The 18,540-nt window shown below is 43.5% G+C and overlaps 1 protein-coding gene across 3 annotated transcripts in view; it reads right to left on the bottom strand.

Moving 5' to 3' along the window:
- exd3 (exonuclease 3'-5' domain containing 3) overlaps nucleotides 1-17,320 on the bottom strand; it is a 47,014-nt gene extending 29,694 nt beyond the window's left edge. For all 3 annotated transcript variants that reach the window (XM_036528900.1, XM_036528898.1, XM_036528899.1), the window contains exons 1-13: nucleotides 17,075-17,320; nucleotides 13,149-13,216; nucleotides 11,615-11,679; nucleotides 11,133-11,480; nucleotides 10,793-10,846; nucleotides 10,508-10,647; nucleotides 9,635-9,741; nucleotides 9,306-9,379; nucleotides 9,160-9,198; nucleotides 7,228-7,394; nucleotides 1,602-1,755; nucleotides 1,263-1,461; nucleotides 1,053-1,162 (exon numbers count right to left, since the gene is read on the bottom strand). In XM_036528900.1, the coding sequence (XP_036384793.1) occupies nucleotides 1,053-1,162; nucleotides 1,263-1,461; nucleotides 1,602-1,755; nucleotides 7,228-7,394; nucleotides 9,160-9,198; nucleotides 9,306-9,379; nucleotides 9,635-9,741; nucleotides 10,508-10,647; nucleotides 10,793-10,846; nucleotides 11,133-11,480; nucleotides 11,615-11,679; nucleotides 13,149-13,173 (1,482 nt within the window). In that variant the 5' untranslated portion in view covers nucleotides 13,174-13,216; nucleotides 17,075-17,320. The remainder of the gene's footprint in view (nucleotides 1-1,052; nucleotides 1,163-1,262; nucleotides 1,462-1,601; nucleotides 1,756-7,227; nucleotides 7,395-9,159; nucleotides 9,199-9,305; nucleotides 9,380-9,634; nucleotides 9,742-10,507; nucleotides 10,648-10,792; nucleotides 10,847-11,132; nucleotides 11,481-11,614; nucleotides 11,680-13,148; nucleotides 13,217-17,074) is intronic.
- Between the last annotated feature and the right edge of the window lie 1,220 nt (nucleotides 17,321-18,540).

Here is an 18,540-nt window from a genome sequence, read left to right as displayed (position 1 = left end):
GATAATGAACACTACTAACATATTATTTGTAAATAAACATTTATGCTAATAACGTAGAGATGCTAATAACATAGAGATGGCATTTTCATCATTTTGATAAGTCTGGGCAGTAAGTTAAAATTGTTCGCAAACTACACTATATGGACAAAAGTATTTGGCCACACCTGTTTTGCAGGGTTTGGGCTAGGCCCCTTATCTCTAGTGAAGGGCAATCTTAATGCTTCAGCATACCAAGACATTTTGGACAATGCTATGCTTCCAACTTTGTGGCAACAGTTTGGGGAAGGCCCTTTTCTATTCCAACATGACTGTGCCCCAGTGCACAAAGCAAGGAATATAAAGACATGGTTTGATGAGTTCGGTGTGTAAGAACTTGACTGTTCCACACAGAGCCCTGACCTCAACCCCACTGAGCACCTTTGGGATGAACTGGAACGGAGATTGCGAGCCAGGCCTTCTCGTCCAACATTAGTGCCTGACCTCATAAATGCCCTACAGAATGAATGGGCACAAATTCCCAGAGAAACACTCCAAAATCTTGTCGAAAGCCTTCCAAGAAGAGCGGAAGCTGTTATAGCCGCAAAAGGGGGACCAACTCCATATTAAAGTATATGTATTTGAATACAATGTTAGTACTGTAATGGTCAGGCGTCTGAATACTTTTGTCCATATAGTGTATATGGCATGTAAATTTTGTGAAATGAATTCATTTAGCCAACTACTAAGTTAATTAATGAAATTCAACAATTTCTGTCAATTGGCAAACACTGTCCACATGTTCCAGTGTCTGACCTTCTCAGTGTGCAAAAGCAGTTAATGATAGTCTTCTTTGTGAAAACACCAGGCCCAAGGTTGTTATATCCATTCACATTTTATGTAAACTTACTGTTACTCCTAAAGGCCTGGCTGTAGCGACATCCTGTAACTCCTGCTTATACTTGATCTGTTCCAGTTCAGTCACATTTCTGCACTTCATCTGTCCTGACTCAAGCCATAAAACATCAAAACACCATTGTTCAGCAAAGACCCCTGCCAGGGGGTGCGAGATGTACCTGCTGGTGCACCATAAGCAAGTCCAGCACCCCGACCATTTTCAGCTGCTCCGCTGGGAACTGTGGCCACGTGGCCAGCAGGCTCTTCAGGTCTCCTGACATTCCGTAGCCTTGGTGGACGGATGGACAGACACGGTCAGAGGCTGGCCCCCAAGGGGTTATGATTGAAAGCAGGAGACATGCTGTATGGAAGTGGGCCTGAAGGCTTACCTAGTTTGAGGATGTTTGGGTCTGAGAAGAGCGCCCTGATGAATTTGACCGTGTGCTCGTGTTGGGCAAACCTGGTCTCGCACAGGTCAAGCAGGAACACCTGCCCCGGCACTGCCAGCTGGATCAGAGCCACGCGCTGCCGAGGGAGTGTGCCGAAATCTGCACGCCATTCCATGTCCAAGCCCACCAGTGACCCAGTCTATGTGTGTAAGGGGAAGAGGGGGAAGAGAGAAGGTGAGGTGAGCAGATTTTAGGAGAATTCAGACAGTAAAAGAGCATATGGACACATGATCACATAAACTCACATGTGCACACACAATCACATACAGGTGGCTGTACCTGTAACACCACCTGCCTGCACAGCTCCAACTCCTCCTGTGTGTGCAGGAAGTGAACGCTCTCCTTTGGAACAGGAAGTTGGTAGTACTTGTCCTGGTGGGATGCAAGTGGCTCCCAGGGATCTGTTGATGGGGAAGGACCCTCAGACTGACCACTGCCAGGAGAGGAGTCATTAAATGAGTAATTAAAAGTAATTAAATTCATTTAAACAAAAGACCACCTGCAACGGTAGACACAGTGAGGGGACAGTGATGCCGTCTGGGAATCATGGGAAATGGACTGATATTGATGGAATATTGGAGATATAATGACCAGGTCCTTGGGATGTGCAGTGTGCACAGGTTTTCATTTCAACTTGTCCTTTCATTTCACTTGTCTGCAGGGTTGGGGAGTAATGGAATGCATGTAACGGCGTTATGTATTTAAAATACAAAATATGAGCAACTGTATTCCGTTACAGTTACCATTTAAATTGATGGCAATGAAATTATAGTTACATTTTAAAAATATTTATATTACTGAAGGGAGTACATTGGATTTTTTTCATTTAATGTTTATTCAGTTGGAAAATCTATCCAATGATACGCAACTCCAGGGTGTATCTCCCATATGCCCCTCACGAAAAAAAGGGAAAAAAGCGCACAGCCTGCCTGACTCACAAGACAGTAGAATGGAGAGTGAGACAGAAAGCAACCAGCGCAACGCGTTTATGTCATGGAAATACTGGGACCATTTTACTTTCAAATTTGGCAAAGGTCACAACATAACAGTACAATGCAAGCTGTGTTTGCCAGCAACCAAACTGCTATCTGCTTCAAAAGAGTCGACCTCTAACCTTAAGAAGCATCTTGAAGTTCTCTTTTCCATTATTTAAGCTAATATTGATCGCATAGCTATCTTACATAGTTTGGCTGCACTGGATTAGCTCTTCAGCTAGCTACTAGGCTAGTAGGTTTAGTATTAAAGCTAACTAGCTAACGAGTAGATACAGTGACAAAACAAGTGAAATTTCACATGTTGAAAACTGTGATTACTCCAACAATTGTACACTACGCATATTATACATTAAGTTAAGCTACTCCTTTTTCACTCACAATGTATTTAGCGTGGCTTGTACCTTTTCTAACTCATGTTTTAGTGTAATGTACAGTTTTTGAAATAACATGTACAATTCTGAAGAAACTGCGATGAAATGCCCATAGACTTACATGGGGGTGCCAAAATGTTAGCCACAACAATGCTAAGTGAACATTCTAAAAATAACCATTCAGAACCTTAGCCGGATAAACATTCTTTAAAAAACAGTTGTTCAGAAAGTAATTCAAAGTATTTAGATTACGTTACTTACCTTGAGTAATCTAACAGAATACGTTACAAATTACAATTTAGGAAGAAGAGGACGGGAGTTTTCAAACCTTCCCAGGCCTGGTCCACAGCGAGTATGGAGTAGCAGTGACCCGGTAGATTATTTTCTGTCCATGTTTTCACCTGGCATGATCGATCTGATGGTGAACCGAAACCAACAGGTATGTTGAAGCTGTGCGAGCTCTCGAGCTAGCACCGAACGCTCGCCTGAGGGAATGGAAGGCCACAGATGCGGCAGAGATGCAAGTTTTTCTTGCTTGCTTCTTTCAATATGCAAAACTACATGTATGAAGAGACATGTACCTCCAATTCTAGCCATATTATTCCTGTATTACTGGAATGTAAAATAGCCGAAAAAGGATATCTAAAGGCATTTCCAACAATGACTAACAAGATGGAAGGGGACTACACATAAGTCAAATTATTACAAATATTTACTGTGCTTGAAAGCATAATCGCGTTCACTAAGCCTACTTCTTTCACATGATGGTAGAACCGGTGGTACCACTTCACACTGCGGTGTCCATATTCTTAGTAGATGCAGAGCTGATCTGCTCTGTCCACACCACCCATGTAAATATTATAATCTTCCACACAAAGTGGTTTTCTCACAGTCCTAAAAACACTGGGCCCCTTATACCTTACTCTTTTTGGTATAACTGTATAACTGCTAGCAGTGGGCCACTCTCAAAGAAAACAGGCGGGTCTGTTGGCTTTAGCTTCAGGGTCTTCAGCTGGGGAGGCATTCCTCTACGGTTTTGGCGTACTGTTCCACATGCCCCTGTGTTTGCCCTATGAAGGCTCCGAAACAGTTCAGGTGAGGAATAAAAGTTGTCCATGTAAACAACATGACCCTTCTCCAGCAGTCCAGCATTTCTGAGGAGATTGATAATGGCAGAATGGTCTATGCCCACAGCCCTATCGAACTGATGTGTAGACGTCCCACAGGTGCGTGTAGTTGGTTTTCGCATCAGTGAGGACAAAGTTTTTCATTCCAAAACGATAGGAAACCATAGATTCTTCTATCGTTAGATTTTTCCGTGGGTAGTACTCATGTTTGAAGTTTCTCAGCACTCTGTCCAGAAGAGGTCAAAGTTTGAAAAGCGGATCGTAAGTTTGGGTGTTCTCTCTCAACTCTCAAACGCTGTCGTTAAAATGTAAACAGGGAGCTGATGATTTGGAATCGATTTCGGGCACATGAAACGGGAAAAATTCGGTGTCCACATCAGTGACTGACTGTCTGAACTCCAATAATCGGTGATTTTCAGCTTTTTCAGAAGTCCTAAACTAATCTATATAGCAAGAAAAACTTGCATCTCTGCCGCATCTGTGGGCTTCCATTCCCTCAGGCGAGCGTTCGGTGCTTGCTCGAGAGCTCGCACAGCCTCAACATACCTGTTGGTTTCGGTCACCATCAGATCGATCATATCAGATGAAAACATGGACAGAAAATAATCTACTGGGTCATTGCTACTCCATACTCGCTGTGGACCAGGCCTGGGAAGGCTTGAAAACCCCCATCCTCTTCTTCCCTCAGAGGTGCCGAGTTGTCTCCCGGACAAGCTAGCATCAACCTGACCCCACTCGCCGCTGCCTTGGAGCGCCCTCTCTCCCTCCTCCTCTCCCTCCTCTTCAGCCACCTACTCACTCCCAAAACTCTCCAGCATCCCCTCCAGCTCCTCTTCTTCAAAACCAAAAACTCCTCCTTGCTGTCACTGTCCCAACTAAAAAACTTGCTTCATACAACACTCGTCATTCTCTCGCTCTGTGATCGCTGATAACACGCTACAATAATAATGACCGGGAAACTGGCTTTTATAGGACCGGATATGCAAATTAGGTAAACATCAACAACCACACAGATCATCTTTGTTGACTTTGCTGGCTATATAAATATATATATATATATATATATATATATATATATATATATATATCCTGTTCCTACAGTCACTTATGTGAAGTTGACAGCGTAATGTAAGGTAGCTAGCTAACTTATTCATTTTTATACAAGTAAATGACAACCAGTTTTTTTAAGCAATGTCAATCGGTCAGCCCCATATACAGTAATGTCTGCGTATGTCAAAGAGTTTGAGGTAAGACATTTCATAAACTTGTATAGCTAGCTAGCTAGCTGCTTTGCATTCAGTTTGCTTTGCTTTGCTTTACGTTCTGTTAAAACCCACCTTAGCGGTATCCACATAAGAAGCTATGCTACGCTCCTAATTTTTAAGTTTGTTGATAATTTTATGCTGATAACTAATACACATTATGATATAATTATTGGCACAAATTATTGACTCATCATTTTATTCCATTACGCAGTATAACTATTTTGATTGGATAAAATGACATCTTTCATTGCTGATGCATTTCTGTTGACTAAAGTTGCCCTTGGCACTCTAGAACGTTCATTGTTTTGTCGACTTTTGTCGACAATGGCACTGAGTGGGTTAAATCGTTGTTTCCTCAAAGCTAACATTAGCTATAATTTTCCAATCTAGTGTACTAATCACACCAGTTTGACTTTACATGCTAAACGGCTAATCGCACCAGAGTAACTGTACACACAAAAGGGTTAAATGGGAAGAAGTTTATAAAGGTGTGTGTGTGGGTGGATGAGTGTGCTGTGTTTCATTTGAACTGGGAAGTTGGAATTTCTGAGTTCCCAGTTGGAAATTTCAACTGGAACGCCCCCTGAAGTCAGATTTCTGACTCGGAAAGTCGGAGGAAGCTCACCAACCCTGACTTCAAAATCCAAGATGGCTGTTCTGGGCATCAACAGTGGTGAAAGCTGTAGTATTATACTGTTTATTAGCACTTCTGTCTTATTTGTGTCACATTACATCAGTTGTACACACAGTACTGTCTAACGTCTATCTGTGGACATGTTGCTACGGTGTCTGTATGCACAGAATACCGCGTAATGCGTTGTTATCAACTGGTATTGTGGCTAACAGTGGCGGGTCAGGGGTAGCTAGCTAGCTTAAAGTAGTTGTCACAACAGGTTGCTCGCAGTGTCTGTAGTAAAATTAACTATTTAGTTAGAAGAGACGTGATGAGGCTGTATTAGTTTGATAGCTAACTAGCTATTAGTAATATGACAGTTGAGCAAAGTGTGTGAAAGCCAAATTAGCTAGCTAGTAAGCTACCTAGCTTTCTACATTCATTGTTTTTTTATTGTAGCTAGCTATGTGTTTGTTTGCAAGGGGATATTTGTATTTGTCAGCAGAATGTGATAGTAGCTAGCTAGTTACATTTATTGTTTTGTTTGTATTGTAGCTAGCTAGCTAGATTTGTGTATGTAAGGTGGTATTTGTACTTTGTACTAGCTGAATGTGCAAGTAGCTAGCTAGCTCATTTGGCTTTCACGCACTTTGCTAGCTAGCTATCAAACAAATACCACTTCATCATGTCTCTTCTAAACAAATGGTTAATTTTAACATTCACACTGCAAGTCAAGGTAATGACTTCTGATCTTAAGTACTGTTTGCTTGCTAACTAGCAACTTAATATTAGTTAACTAGCTAGCATTAAGTTCGCCAGGCCATTCATTCATTACTGGATATAACTTCTTCTATGATGTTCTTGAGGAGGGCCTCATATTTGTTCTGTAGTTGTCTATATTCCAAAAGAGCAAGCACAACAAAGTTTTTCCTGGAGGCGTCCATCTTGGTTTTCTGACTTTTTGTGCTGGAATGCAGTCAACTCGGGTGTGACGTCATTCCCAGCTCCGACGTCTGACTTCCAAGGCAAATGGAACGCAGCATTAGTGTGAGGGTGTGTGTGTGAGTGTGTGAGCGTATGTTTGTGGGTTGGTGGATGAGTGTGACTGTGTGTGTGCGTATGGGTGAATGAGAGTGTCAGTATGTGTATGTGTGTGTGTGTGTGTGTGTGTGTGTGTGTGCGTGTGTGTGTGTGTGTGTGAGTGTTTATGGGTGGGTGGGACGATGTGTGACTGTGTGTGCGCGTGTGTCTGTGTGAGTCACTGGGAGGGTTCTGTCAGTCTAAGAGGTATGCTGGGTGCATTCACTGTGAGGATGTCAATATTTGTTCTCAGGTTGGGGAGGACAGTGCCATTTGCCATTGGTTTACAACTTAATTATGGGTGTGGGTGTCAACTGAAGCGGAGATGGAAGAGACGGAAGTGTTTGTGTCAGAGGCAACAGAAGAGAAGCGAGGGAGGACCTCCCTCCTCCTGAAGTGCCCCACAACCAGTGAGGTCAGACAAGGGGACACACAAACGGAGAGATGTACTTACTGCTGTGTGGGTGGCAGGCTCTGCTGTGTGTCCCACACACCCAATGGAAGTCTGTCTCTGGGGACCCTGTAACGCAGTGACCATCGGGCAGCAGTGCTGATGCCATCATACTTCACCAACAGCTCCACTAACTGAACCTGCAGCTCTGGGCTGTCCCCAACTGTAGCCTGGAGACCGACAGAATGACACACACACACACACACACACACACACACACACAGAGCTTATCATACACTCACTCCTGGCTATTTTAGCCTGGAACAGATACCCAGACACTAACTGTGAGGCCCTGTTCACACCTGGCATTAACGTGTCTTGGGTGATCCGATCACAAGTGGACAGCTCTAAGTACGTCTGTTCACATCTGGCATTGAAATGCGTCTCCACATGCGTCTCGAGTGACCACTTGTGATCGGATCTCACTTCTCTGCTCTATACGCAAATAAACACATACATCATTTCCGTTTGCAAATGTAAGTTTACGCATCATTTAAAGGTCTATTTGAAGGAATCTTGTTATGACTGTCACTATGAAATAGTGTGTGCTGTATCTGTAATGAAAGCGTAGTTGACTAGCAAGCTAGATTCCGTTCATCACTGAAATTAAATACCCTTAACCCAGCTGCAGCTGATGCTTTGTTAAATTCTGTTTATCGTTGGAAAAAGCAGAAACACTAGATTAGAACATTTTGAACTTCACCGTATTTGTGTGGCACCTTGCCAGCATGGTAGAATTAAATAGGCTAAGCAAGAATAGAAGCAAGATATTATGTTTCCAAAGTTTCTTACGTTATCCACTGCAATGAAAATGTTTCATAATGTAGTTTAATATCAAAGGGTGTTTGCTGGTTTGCTAGTATTGTGAATACATTTATAAATTACTTTTCTACAACCGAAGCACGCTTGTTATGGAAGAAGGGACATTCCAAAACGCTTAATGTGAAAAGGCTTAACGTGGCTTAATGTTCCAAAACAGCGATCAATGATTACTAAATATCAACAAATCAAAACCGAAATCCTATGAGTATGGACGTTATCTTACATTAAGCGTTTTCCTCTCCATTATAAGGAAAAGGCTTAACGTAGGATAATGACCATATTGGATCCTTGGAAACCACATCCTGGATTTCGGTTTTAATTTTTTGATATGTGAAAGTGTTTATGACAAGAGATGTATGAGAGAAATTTGGTCGTCTTTGATCGATGTTTAGGTACATTAAGCCACGTTAAGATTTTTCCTTATAATGGCAGAAAAGCCATAATGTTCCTTATTGCAACAGTAGGCCTACACATTGCTGGTCATACACATTGCTGATCACCACCCCAGCGTAGGCTGTAGCTCAAGTGTTGTCGTAAGAGGTTAAATATGAATATTTGCAGTAAGCTATTCCCAATAGGCCACCTGTAGGCCAGCTGCAAGCAGTGTCTTTATAACGGGTTCCTATAACTTAAATGAAAACGGCAGTGTTTATATTAAACCCATGGGGTCGTCATATTGGTTCTTAAATGTATTCATGATCAGAAACGTGTTAGAGAAGTGTAGTCCTGATACGTGGCTGTTTTGGTCCATAATGACATGTTAAGCCTTTTCTTTATAATGGGGGTCAATGGAGAATAAACGGCTTAACGCAAGATAATTACTCCTTTCCTCCCACCTCCGAATGTGGTCTGAGCAATCGGATCTAAATGCGTCCTCAATGCATCTTGGGTGCGTTCACACCTGTACTTAGTGCTGTCCACTTGTGATCGGATCACCCAAGACACATGTTAATGCCAGGTATGAACAGGGCCTAAGATACTGTAGCCTCAAAAACCTTAAGTGGAAACTTGTAACCCTCTTAGGATAGGAGGTCTGAATGCTATGGATGACACAACTTTAGCAAAATAAATATGATCTGGTAAGTATATGTTCCAGTGACATCCACCTCCTACCTGAATGTGGTCACTCCAGTTCTGCTCCGACATGCCCTTCTGTGGGAGACAGAGACAGCTATCAGTTTTGCCTATGCACAATTGAGACTGATGTTAAGTGAATGTGAAAGGGAGCAGGAGCAGTAGGACAGGGGCCTATACCTCACCTCCACAAACCTCTTGTACATGAGGAATCTCAGAGAGTCCAGCTTCCTCTTGGTGATGGAATTGGGACACAGGGCTGAAGCACAAAGTAAGTTTAGCAAGAGGAAACACTTTTTAACTGAGCTTCAAATTTTATGAAAAACAGATCTTGATGACACAAAAGAATCACGTCAATAAAAGTGAGACACTGTTCTGTTGGTTTCTCACACACATACAAACACACATGCATGCATGCGCACACACACACACACACAAACACATGCACGCACACACACACACGCACGCACACACGCGCGCAAACACACGCAAACACACACACTCACACACACACCTGGGTCAATGCTGAAGTGCTCCATTAGCCGGAACACATGTTTACTGAGCATCTTGGGATGAATGCACTGAGTTTGGTGCTGGGAGAGAGATAAATCTGGGAACTGCCTGCAAGGCAAACAAAGGGGCAGTACTCCTGTTTCACATGCATAGAAAAGTACACCTACATATATTACTAAGTATCACACCTCAAACGCTGTCACACCAGCTACATCTGGTAAACAGCCAAGTCCACTCTGCCTAGGCCTTTCTTCACAGCCTGAGCGCACTCAGCACCGACTCCACTCATCAAACCCTTCTTGACCTCTCTTTCAGCCCAGACCAGATTAAATAAGTGTAGAACAGGAAAAGGGGGAGAACTGTAGACCAGTCCCCCAGTCTCTCTTATGATGCAGACCAGATTAAACAAGTTGCAGAATGTGAACATAGTGCTTGGTTGGTTGGAGGGCGAGTAAGTGAATCATCCTGTCTTACAATCCAGACCTGATTAAAAAACTGCAGAATGTGAATACAGGGAGAACTGTGGACTTGATCCTCTCATGATCCAGACCAGGTTAAGCAAGTGCATAGTTTAATTTTTTTTTTTTGGGTGGGGGGGGGGGGGGGGGGGCTGAGGAAGTGGCCTTTACTTTTTTGCCACCAAACTGTGGAACTCCCTTCCTTTAACACTCAGAAAGTCACCGTCAGTGGAGGCCTTTAGTCATCATTTAAGGACACACCTTTTTAAGTTTACTTTTAATTGATTTACCTAGCATTTGCATTTTCTCTTTCATTGTACCTTTTATATAATTGTTATTGGTAATAGTAGCAGTAGTAGTAGAAGCAGCAGGAGTAGTAATAACAGTAGTAGTTGTAATAACAGTAGTAGTAGTACCTGCACAGCTGAGCCAAGTTGAAGTCCGGGGCACACCAGGAGTCCAGCAGCTTCACCAGCGCTTGCTCTAGACAGCTACTGCCTTGCACATATGACTCAGCCAGCGGCAGCTTGTTCTGAAGGATGAGGGGGATGCATACCTGTGGATGGAAAGAAACCAATGTACATGGAATGTACAATGGAAATCAATGCACATACACGCACACCTGGTCCTGCACAAGTCCCTGTCAATGCTCCTGCACTCGCACTTGCTTGCAAAGGGTGTGACCACTGGGAGGTCCTTACCCGCTCCATGTCCAAGTCCTGCTGCAGCTTCAGTTTAATGCTCATCAGCACCACCTATGGGAAATAACAGCAGCCAGCGGTGTAAAATGATAGCGGAAGTGATGTGCCAAAAAACATCTGAAATTGCAGCTTCCCTGTGCCTGACTGCCATCTTGAAACACAATTAAGATTTGATTTCTAGACCTTTACTGCACCTTGATGCTTAGCTAATATCCTCTTAAATTTGGCTTCAAACACTGAAAAGTCTCTACCAAGTTTAATGGTAGGACAGACTGACCTCTTTGACTCCCACCACCTCCCATTTCTCCACTCATGGCCTCCACAACACCCCTATAATCACCTCCTTGTAGGAGCCTAAGGCCAACAATTTGTCCACATGACCCAAGAGCAGGCCTCGATCCAGGGATTCCAGTTGGTAGATTTCCATCAGAGGATTTACAAGGCTGGTCTGGCTGTCCGTGAGGAGCCTCAGGGCCCAGAGCTGCAGGGTTTGAGCTTGCTCTGGTGGCTTGCCCTCCAGGCTGACCTGGGGATGGCTCTGCTTCCAGCGCACAAACTCCATGAGGACAAAGTGTCCCAGAGACGTGGTCTTGCCCTTCAGCACACCAGGAGAGCTCTCCAGGACATGCAGCAGACCTCCGAGGGGGTCTTGCATGTCAGAGAAGGCCCTATGGGCCACCACACGCAACTAGGGAAAGGGGGAGAGGAGAATTTGCCTTGAATCTCATATTACCCTACAGACCCATGTACACACAGTGGATTCACACACAGTGCACACACACACACACACAAATCCCTCACTTTTAGAAAAACATATCTCACCTTCTCAAACTCTTTCCTCGTCCACAGGTTAAAGAGGCATACCAGCAGATCAGCAGTGTCAAAAGCTAGGTTTAAAGAGAATATGCAGTAGTTTACAAAGTCAGACCTTTCATTCGTATGCACTACCTCATAACCTCACACCTTTTTTCTCACATATCCACACACATTCAGATGTACAGATAAACTGTGAACATTTCTCACTCCTCTACTTGCTGCTAATCACATGCTGGAAAGTGGTATCTCTCTTCTGATGTGGTCTAGAATCACCACCTTGGATCCTTCCGCCACCGTAATGGCATCAAAATTGCGTCTTGCTTTTCTGTCTGTAGTTTTCTGACTGTGTAGTAGGGTACAGACAGTGTGTAAGCACTCACAAGGTGAAAAACAGTGAGAATACTGGAAGTAGTTCTGAGTGAAGGGAGGTGTTGAAAGAGTGTGTGTGCCTGTTGGTGTGTGGGGGAAGGGCATTTCACATACCCTGAGAAGACGGTGCAAATTGAGCAGAAGGAGAGGGAGGGGGAAAATTCAGGGACAAAAGGGAAATGATGGGAGAGATAGACCAAAGTAAACATCTTTTCCTGCAGTCCCACAAGCTCTGCCCCCTCCTGTTGTGTGGGCTGTGTGTCCTGCCCCCCTCCCCTGTGCTAAAGGCTGCCACCCCTCCCTCCTAGGCTCAGTTTTCCTGTTCCCCTCCCCCTACCGGTCTGTGTTTGTCTTGGATTTCCCCAGGAAAAGCCAACACGGTGGTCATGGTGTAAAAAATCCAACCTTCCTGACAGCCTGGGAAAGCAGACTAAAGGCCCATTCTCCCTGCTTTTAACCCTCCACATCACAAGATGACACAACTCATAAGTGCACAGCCCCCCCCCCCCCCATCCTCCCACAGACACACACACACATATACACGCACATACCCTCTCTAGAGAGGAGAGGAGGAAGACTTAGGATGTTCAGGTTCAATCACAAAGAGGTACCCTGGGTGTGAGACAAGTAAACAGACGCTGTCTCTGGACTCTCTGACAGGGTGAATGCATGGTGGCATCCAAACTGTCAGATTTTAGCTTGGAAGTTGTGCACCATCCTAGTGGAGCACAAAAGGTACTTCAGCACTATTTAAATACAGCTTTGAGGCACAGCATTGTGTGTGTGTGCCTTAATAATTAACAGTGTAATATTGCATAGTTTTCAGGAACTTTGTTTTCTCCATTTCTTCTTGTGTCCAGCCAAACTGACCCAGCATTTGGCTCAATGCCTAAAGTGCAGTCTACAGTTCAAGACCTGAATCTTTCCACATACCTCATTCACACCCATAAAACCAACTATTACAATTATAACCTCTCCACCTTCCCCACCAACCACATGTGTGTTACCAAGATGGACTCTTTCTGTATCCAGGGGGAAAATCCTGAATAACTATTTTCCTCTGATGCTAAAAAAACTACCCAGTGCCTTTATAATGAGTGTGTCATTGTTTTAGCTATCTGAGGCGCATGGTGGTGTGGCAAGTGAGACATGTTGGTAGGGCCTAACTCACCCATGAGACGTGCAGATTCATTCATTCTGCTGCAGGTGGGGGTCCCTCAGACTACTGCTAATACCGCCCTAATGGAGAGACTTCATTAATGACAAATAATGTACTTCAGAATCTAACATGAGGACATGTTGAAATATAGATGCAGCAGGGTGTATTGCTCCAAACGATCATTAAGTTGTTGCTACAGCCTTTTCCAAACCAATACCAACAGCTGTGCTTCCTGCCCTCTCATTAAGACCAGTTCCTATTTGCTGCCCCTACACCCCCAAATGCATAGCTGATGCTATGCATCTATGACAGTGTCTGTATAATACTTGGCAACACCTTTGTATTGAACTATTATTGTTATTGGACTCCAATTGTGCTGTGTTGACATGGTCACTTCCTGTCTGAAAGTCTCAAGGTGGAAGGGCTACTCCTTGTTTTGTTTGTTTGTTCACTTTATTCAAAGGGCAATTGGTTCTGCTGGAAAGTGTCCTTTGCATTTCCTTACAGCAACAGATTCAGTGGACCAAAAATCACCAGCTCAGCAAGGTGCTTGTGAGGACCAACACATCACCAGCTATGCAGTTTGTCTTGCGCTCTTACTATTCCAGTCCTGTAAATGTGCACACCTAGATTGTCTTCAGGAAAAGACACATTTCAAGTCATGAAAAAGGAGAGGGGAGACTTCAGACAAATCACACGGACTCAGTAAGGTCCAAGAATGTTTCTGCGTCAAGCATGTGGTGCACTGTGTCTCATGCTCCACACAGCAATATTATAGGGCCCAAGAGCTGGAGGTGTCAAAACTCCCACACCCTCCCCAAGGCCCCAACACACACTCATAGCCTCCCTGTGGGAACAGGAGCCCAAGATGGGGCGGGCTGCCAGCTGGCTGGGTGACATGCTTCTGTGGCTAAGGATGTTTTTTTAGGTCTGGAGTCTGGAGTTGTTTCTCTCTCTCTGCAGTCCCAGTGGGAGATTCTTGGCTTGTAGGCCCAGCTTGGTTCTCCTCTGCTCTCTGCTGCCACCAAATGCGGGGGGGGGGGGGGTTTTCTGCAGTGTGGTGGCTGCACACTATGCTTTAACATGTCGATTGTGCTTGTTGTTCCCACAAAAGCCATTAGGTTTGTGTCATAAATTCCCAAACACCTACAAGAATACTGTCTGCAGCTGTCAGTCCAACATTCCAAACTATGCTGCAGTATATATCAGTGATGAATGTGGTTTGCTGTGAAGTGGTCTTTGCTTCCCTCTAATGGTCATGTTCAGCAAATGGAGGGCTGGCATCAGCCATGAACAATGACATAGAAATGTACACAATCTCACATACATATATCTAAATATGGGACTTCACATGATATGCAACTGATGTGTGAATGATACAAGAAATGTCGGCAGCTCTCTAGTGTATATGAATGTGTATTTATGCTTTTCCAGTGAGGATTTATTTGTAGGAATACTACTCTCCAGTTTTCACCAATGAGTGTTTTACACTACAACTAACTCATGGAGAAGTCAGGACACTTTGATATAGAAATTTGAGACACTGCTACTGTTGCCTTAATGGCATGTTGTAAATATTTTACTATGACAAGACCTGTAATTTTCTCATGTAACACTAAGCCAAATGCCGCTGGTAATATTTCAGTGCAATGCAAATAAGTATTCCACCCAACATAATAGCCATGTGATGTGTTTAGTTGGTTAGTCTATGGTAGGAATTTGTTTGAAAACTTTCTTTGAAAAAGAAAGCTGCAGCTGATCAAATTAAGCCTTGTGTGTCTTTTTTAGAATCAATATGTCACAAACTGCCAATTATAAAGGTCAACACCATAACACTAGGTGCTGTCCATAGACCGCTTGATCACGTGGGGTAACTGGTACTATTTAGCTTATCTATGATCATTGGTCACTGACTACCACCACCCTAATATATGTGGTAGTCAGTGACCACATATATTAGGGTGGTATGTAAAAAGTTCATGGTTAAGCATGTACAGGTGGTAGAAATTTAAGTGTTGGATAATATCACTTTCATAGACTTGTCACATCTATAATCTGCTTCTCTGTAAACTTCCTGTAGCCTGTTTTTTTACAGGCTGTGGCATAAGCTGTACTCAATATTTTGAAATTAATCTTCATTTTCTCTGGGGTTTTGTATTTGATATGTTTTGCATTTGTATTGTAGTTCTGCTTTTTCCACTTTTGCACTATATCATGTGCATGGATAATACAATTTTGTTCAAACACTGCATTGAAAAAAACTGCTTCCTAAAAAACAGAGAACAATATTATATTTTTCAGCAAGCATCTACTCCATAGGTCTTTCCAGTATAAAAAGGATAAGAAAATAGTCTCACTGGGTATAGGCAGGCAACAGAACTCACACAGAAAGCACAAGGCATTGTCATTAGTATGGACTGAAGGGAAACTGGAGAGTAACAGCACACAAATTTGTTGAGCTCGCTGTGGGCCATGAACATACTGTATTGTCAAAAACAGCCACAGATAAACTTAATAACTACATGGTTATACCCAGGCCAGTTGCTGTGCACAAGAATATTCCACCCTCTATGTCACAAGCACAAATTTATTTGCAGATGTGTATTCAGTTATAGCTATAAGATAATAATTCCTAGCCTATGTTTGTCTCCTTTGTATGAACTACCACTCAGTTGTAAATATGAACGCCTATAGACGCGAGACCTTATCGGAGAGCATTTGGAAAGGGGGCTGGCATGGCTCCATGGGCAGGCAGGGCTATGAGCCTCACTAAAAGATGCAGGGCTTTAAGTGTGTGAATGATGTGGATTCAGAGGTGTGAGCGCCTCTGGGGGAGTGATTGGGGTGTTGGCTCATCTGTTGGTGCAATTTCTTCTGCATCGTGACCACTACTAATGGCAGGCACAAAATTGGCTAGGCTTCTCTCCATTTGCTCCCTGCGCGTGATGCTGTGAGAACAATAGCATCACGACGCTATCACCCGCCTGACTGACTCCGCAACTGCCGAGCTGCCCTCACTTCACCACTTGTGCTGGCTGTTTACAAAAATATCTGTAAATCAATCTTTAAGCAGCGTGTCCTCTGCATGCGGCTCTCACAAGTTCGTAAAATCGATGTGATCGTCTACTACGCCAGCGTTTCCCAAACCTCTCCTGGAGGACCCCTTGTCCTGCATGTTTTAGATCTCTCCCTGCTCACAGCTGATTTAAATGATCAGTTTGTTATTAAGCAGGTTCAGGAATCCATAATGAGTTGATCGTTTGAATAAGCTGTGTTGGAGCAGGGAGAGATCTAAAACATGCAGGACAAGGGGTCCTCCATGAGAGGTTTGGGAAACGCTGTACTACGCAGCCAAATGATACAGTTGTCGGGCTACCAAGCTAGTGAGCTAGCGCGCTAGAAGCGACCTTGCTAGCTAGCTACGTCACTGTTCAGCTCAACAGTAACAATTTATCAAGAGTAGCTAGCCATCCTGAAAAGCTAGAATGCCCTGGTATAGCAAACTACTCGGCACTTAAAATATCTAGTTAGCTGGTCAATGACAACTTCGCCACTCCCTGATTTTCACTGCATGGATACAAGCTAGCTCACAAGGCTCCCTGATGAGCCCAATGCTCATTCCTGCTCACACGTAGCTAGCTAACTCTTTGGTTTAGCATGCCTCTCGCTGAAACAGGGCTATCGCTCCTAGCCTGATCGCCACGCAGTACTAATACTACTTGATAGCGTCTGAGACTTTGCTTGCTATCTCACTTTCTAAAACTATCGGCGACAGCACGTTTGTATCTGTAACGTAAAGTGAAACAAGCCAACAGGCCAAGTCATATTTTCAACATATAGTGACGTATAGCCTCTGCCCAGGTACACTGAGTCCCTGATACACCATTTTAAATTTTAATTATTGTATAAGACGACGAAATATAACAACGTCAACTTACGTGTAAAATCACCAAGCTGAATGAGGCCAGTAAAAAAGTGAGCATTTCTTTTTCCGGTGCCTAGTGCCCACAGGGCGAACACATGTCAAATTAAGAGCGCATTTCTTATCCGTCTCGAAATTGTGTGATTTATTTTACTGTTCAGGATTTAAACGGGTTTAAACGTAAAACAAATAGGAAAGACGATTTTAAACAAGAAAATGGTTTTCGAACTTAGCGAGTTTGTTGCTAATCCGACAATCGAGACATTCAGTAGTTGCTCAAAAGCGAACTTGTTCGAGATCGCGGAGTATTATAAAATCAAAATAAACCGTGCTAAGACAAAAAAGGAAATCAAGTCTAGCATTGCACAGGTGTTGGTGGAACGGGAGATATTACCGGCTGAAGTTGTAAAATCAGAGGAACCTATAGCTATCGAGCAGATGAGAAGAGGGAACAGGGCAAGGGCGTAACTTTCGGTTGGGGGAGGGGGGGGGGGCATGCCTTCCCCCAGGAGATTTTTTTGCAAAAAGGCTGCTACATGGCTTTTTCGCATGGATTTTAAGGGGAAGAGACAGACTCAAACAACATCCCAACTAGTGCAGTGGAATAGCATAAAATCATTCACTTTGTGATAAAAGCACCAAATTTGTAACGCATCAATTTGTTGTAGCCTACCTGTAGGCCTATTAGTAAAATGGATATTTATCACTTCCTGAACATATCTTCACTCATGTACTAGTTATGTCACAATTTAACGTACTTAATCCATATTGTCGCTGTAAATTTATACTTCCCATATGTTCATTGCAGGCCTTGATGATTGCAGGGCAGGAGACCAGTATCTTCCTCCCTGCCTCCTTGCTGTACTTTGTGACCTCACCAACTGGCTCCACCCCACATGCGTTGCTGAGGAGAGTGACACATTTGTTGTCATGCCATTTTACAGCAACAATTCCCCCTGAGCAGCAGTAGTAAAATGCTCCCCTTCCTTGTGCTTGTCACTCTTCAGGTGGTTCTCTGCTCCTGACATCTGGTTGTTCCTCACAGTGCCCAAACACTTTATCCCAGTGGTGGCCTCCAGAAGTTCCACAAGGTTGAAGCTTGTGAAAAAGTTGTCACAAAAGACAACTGTTGACTCTGGTTCCTCCACTGTTCTGCAGAGTGTGGTCACAACTTTTTCCCCCATGAGCATGGACTGCTCAGTTTCTGACTGTGGGACCTTAGAAATAATCACTAGTTATACATCATATTAGCAAGATAATTGCTACGGTAAAAGTGGTCTGATTCTATGATGGGTAGTGTAGCTAGCTAACAGTTCAGCTAACACAATGAAACCACAGCAGAAAATAAGACTTTCATTCAATTATTTGAGTCATGAGTGGTAGCACCATTACAGTAGCATTCCTCCTGTTGGGAAGAGGTGTTTCTCTTTTTGTTAGACCAACAACTTAAAGTTGTTGGTTGGTCTTTTGTTGCTCCTCTTC

The sequence above is a fragment of the Megalops cyprinoides genome, chromosome 5, assembly GCF_013368585.1.
Source record: "Megalops cyprinoides isolate fMegCyp1 chromosome 5, fMegCyp1.pri, whole genome shotgun sequence".
Taxonomy (NCBI): Eukaryota; Metazoa; Chordata; class Actinopteri; order Elopiformes; family Megalopidae; genus Megalops; species Megalops cyprinoides.
The sequence above is the reverse complement of the archived record's forward strand: the minus strand, read 5'-3'. Positions and strand labels throughout refer to the sequence as shown.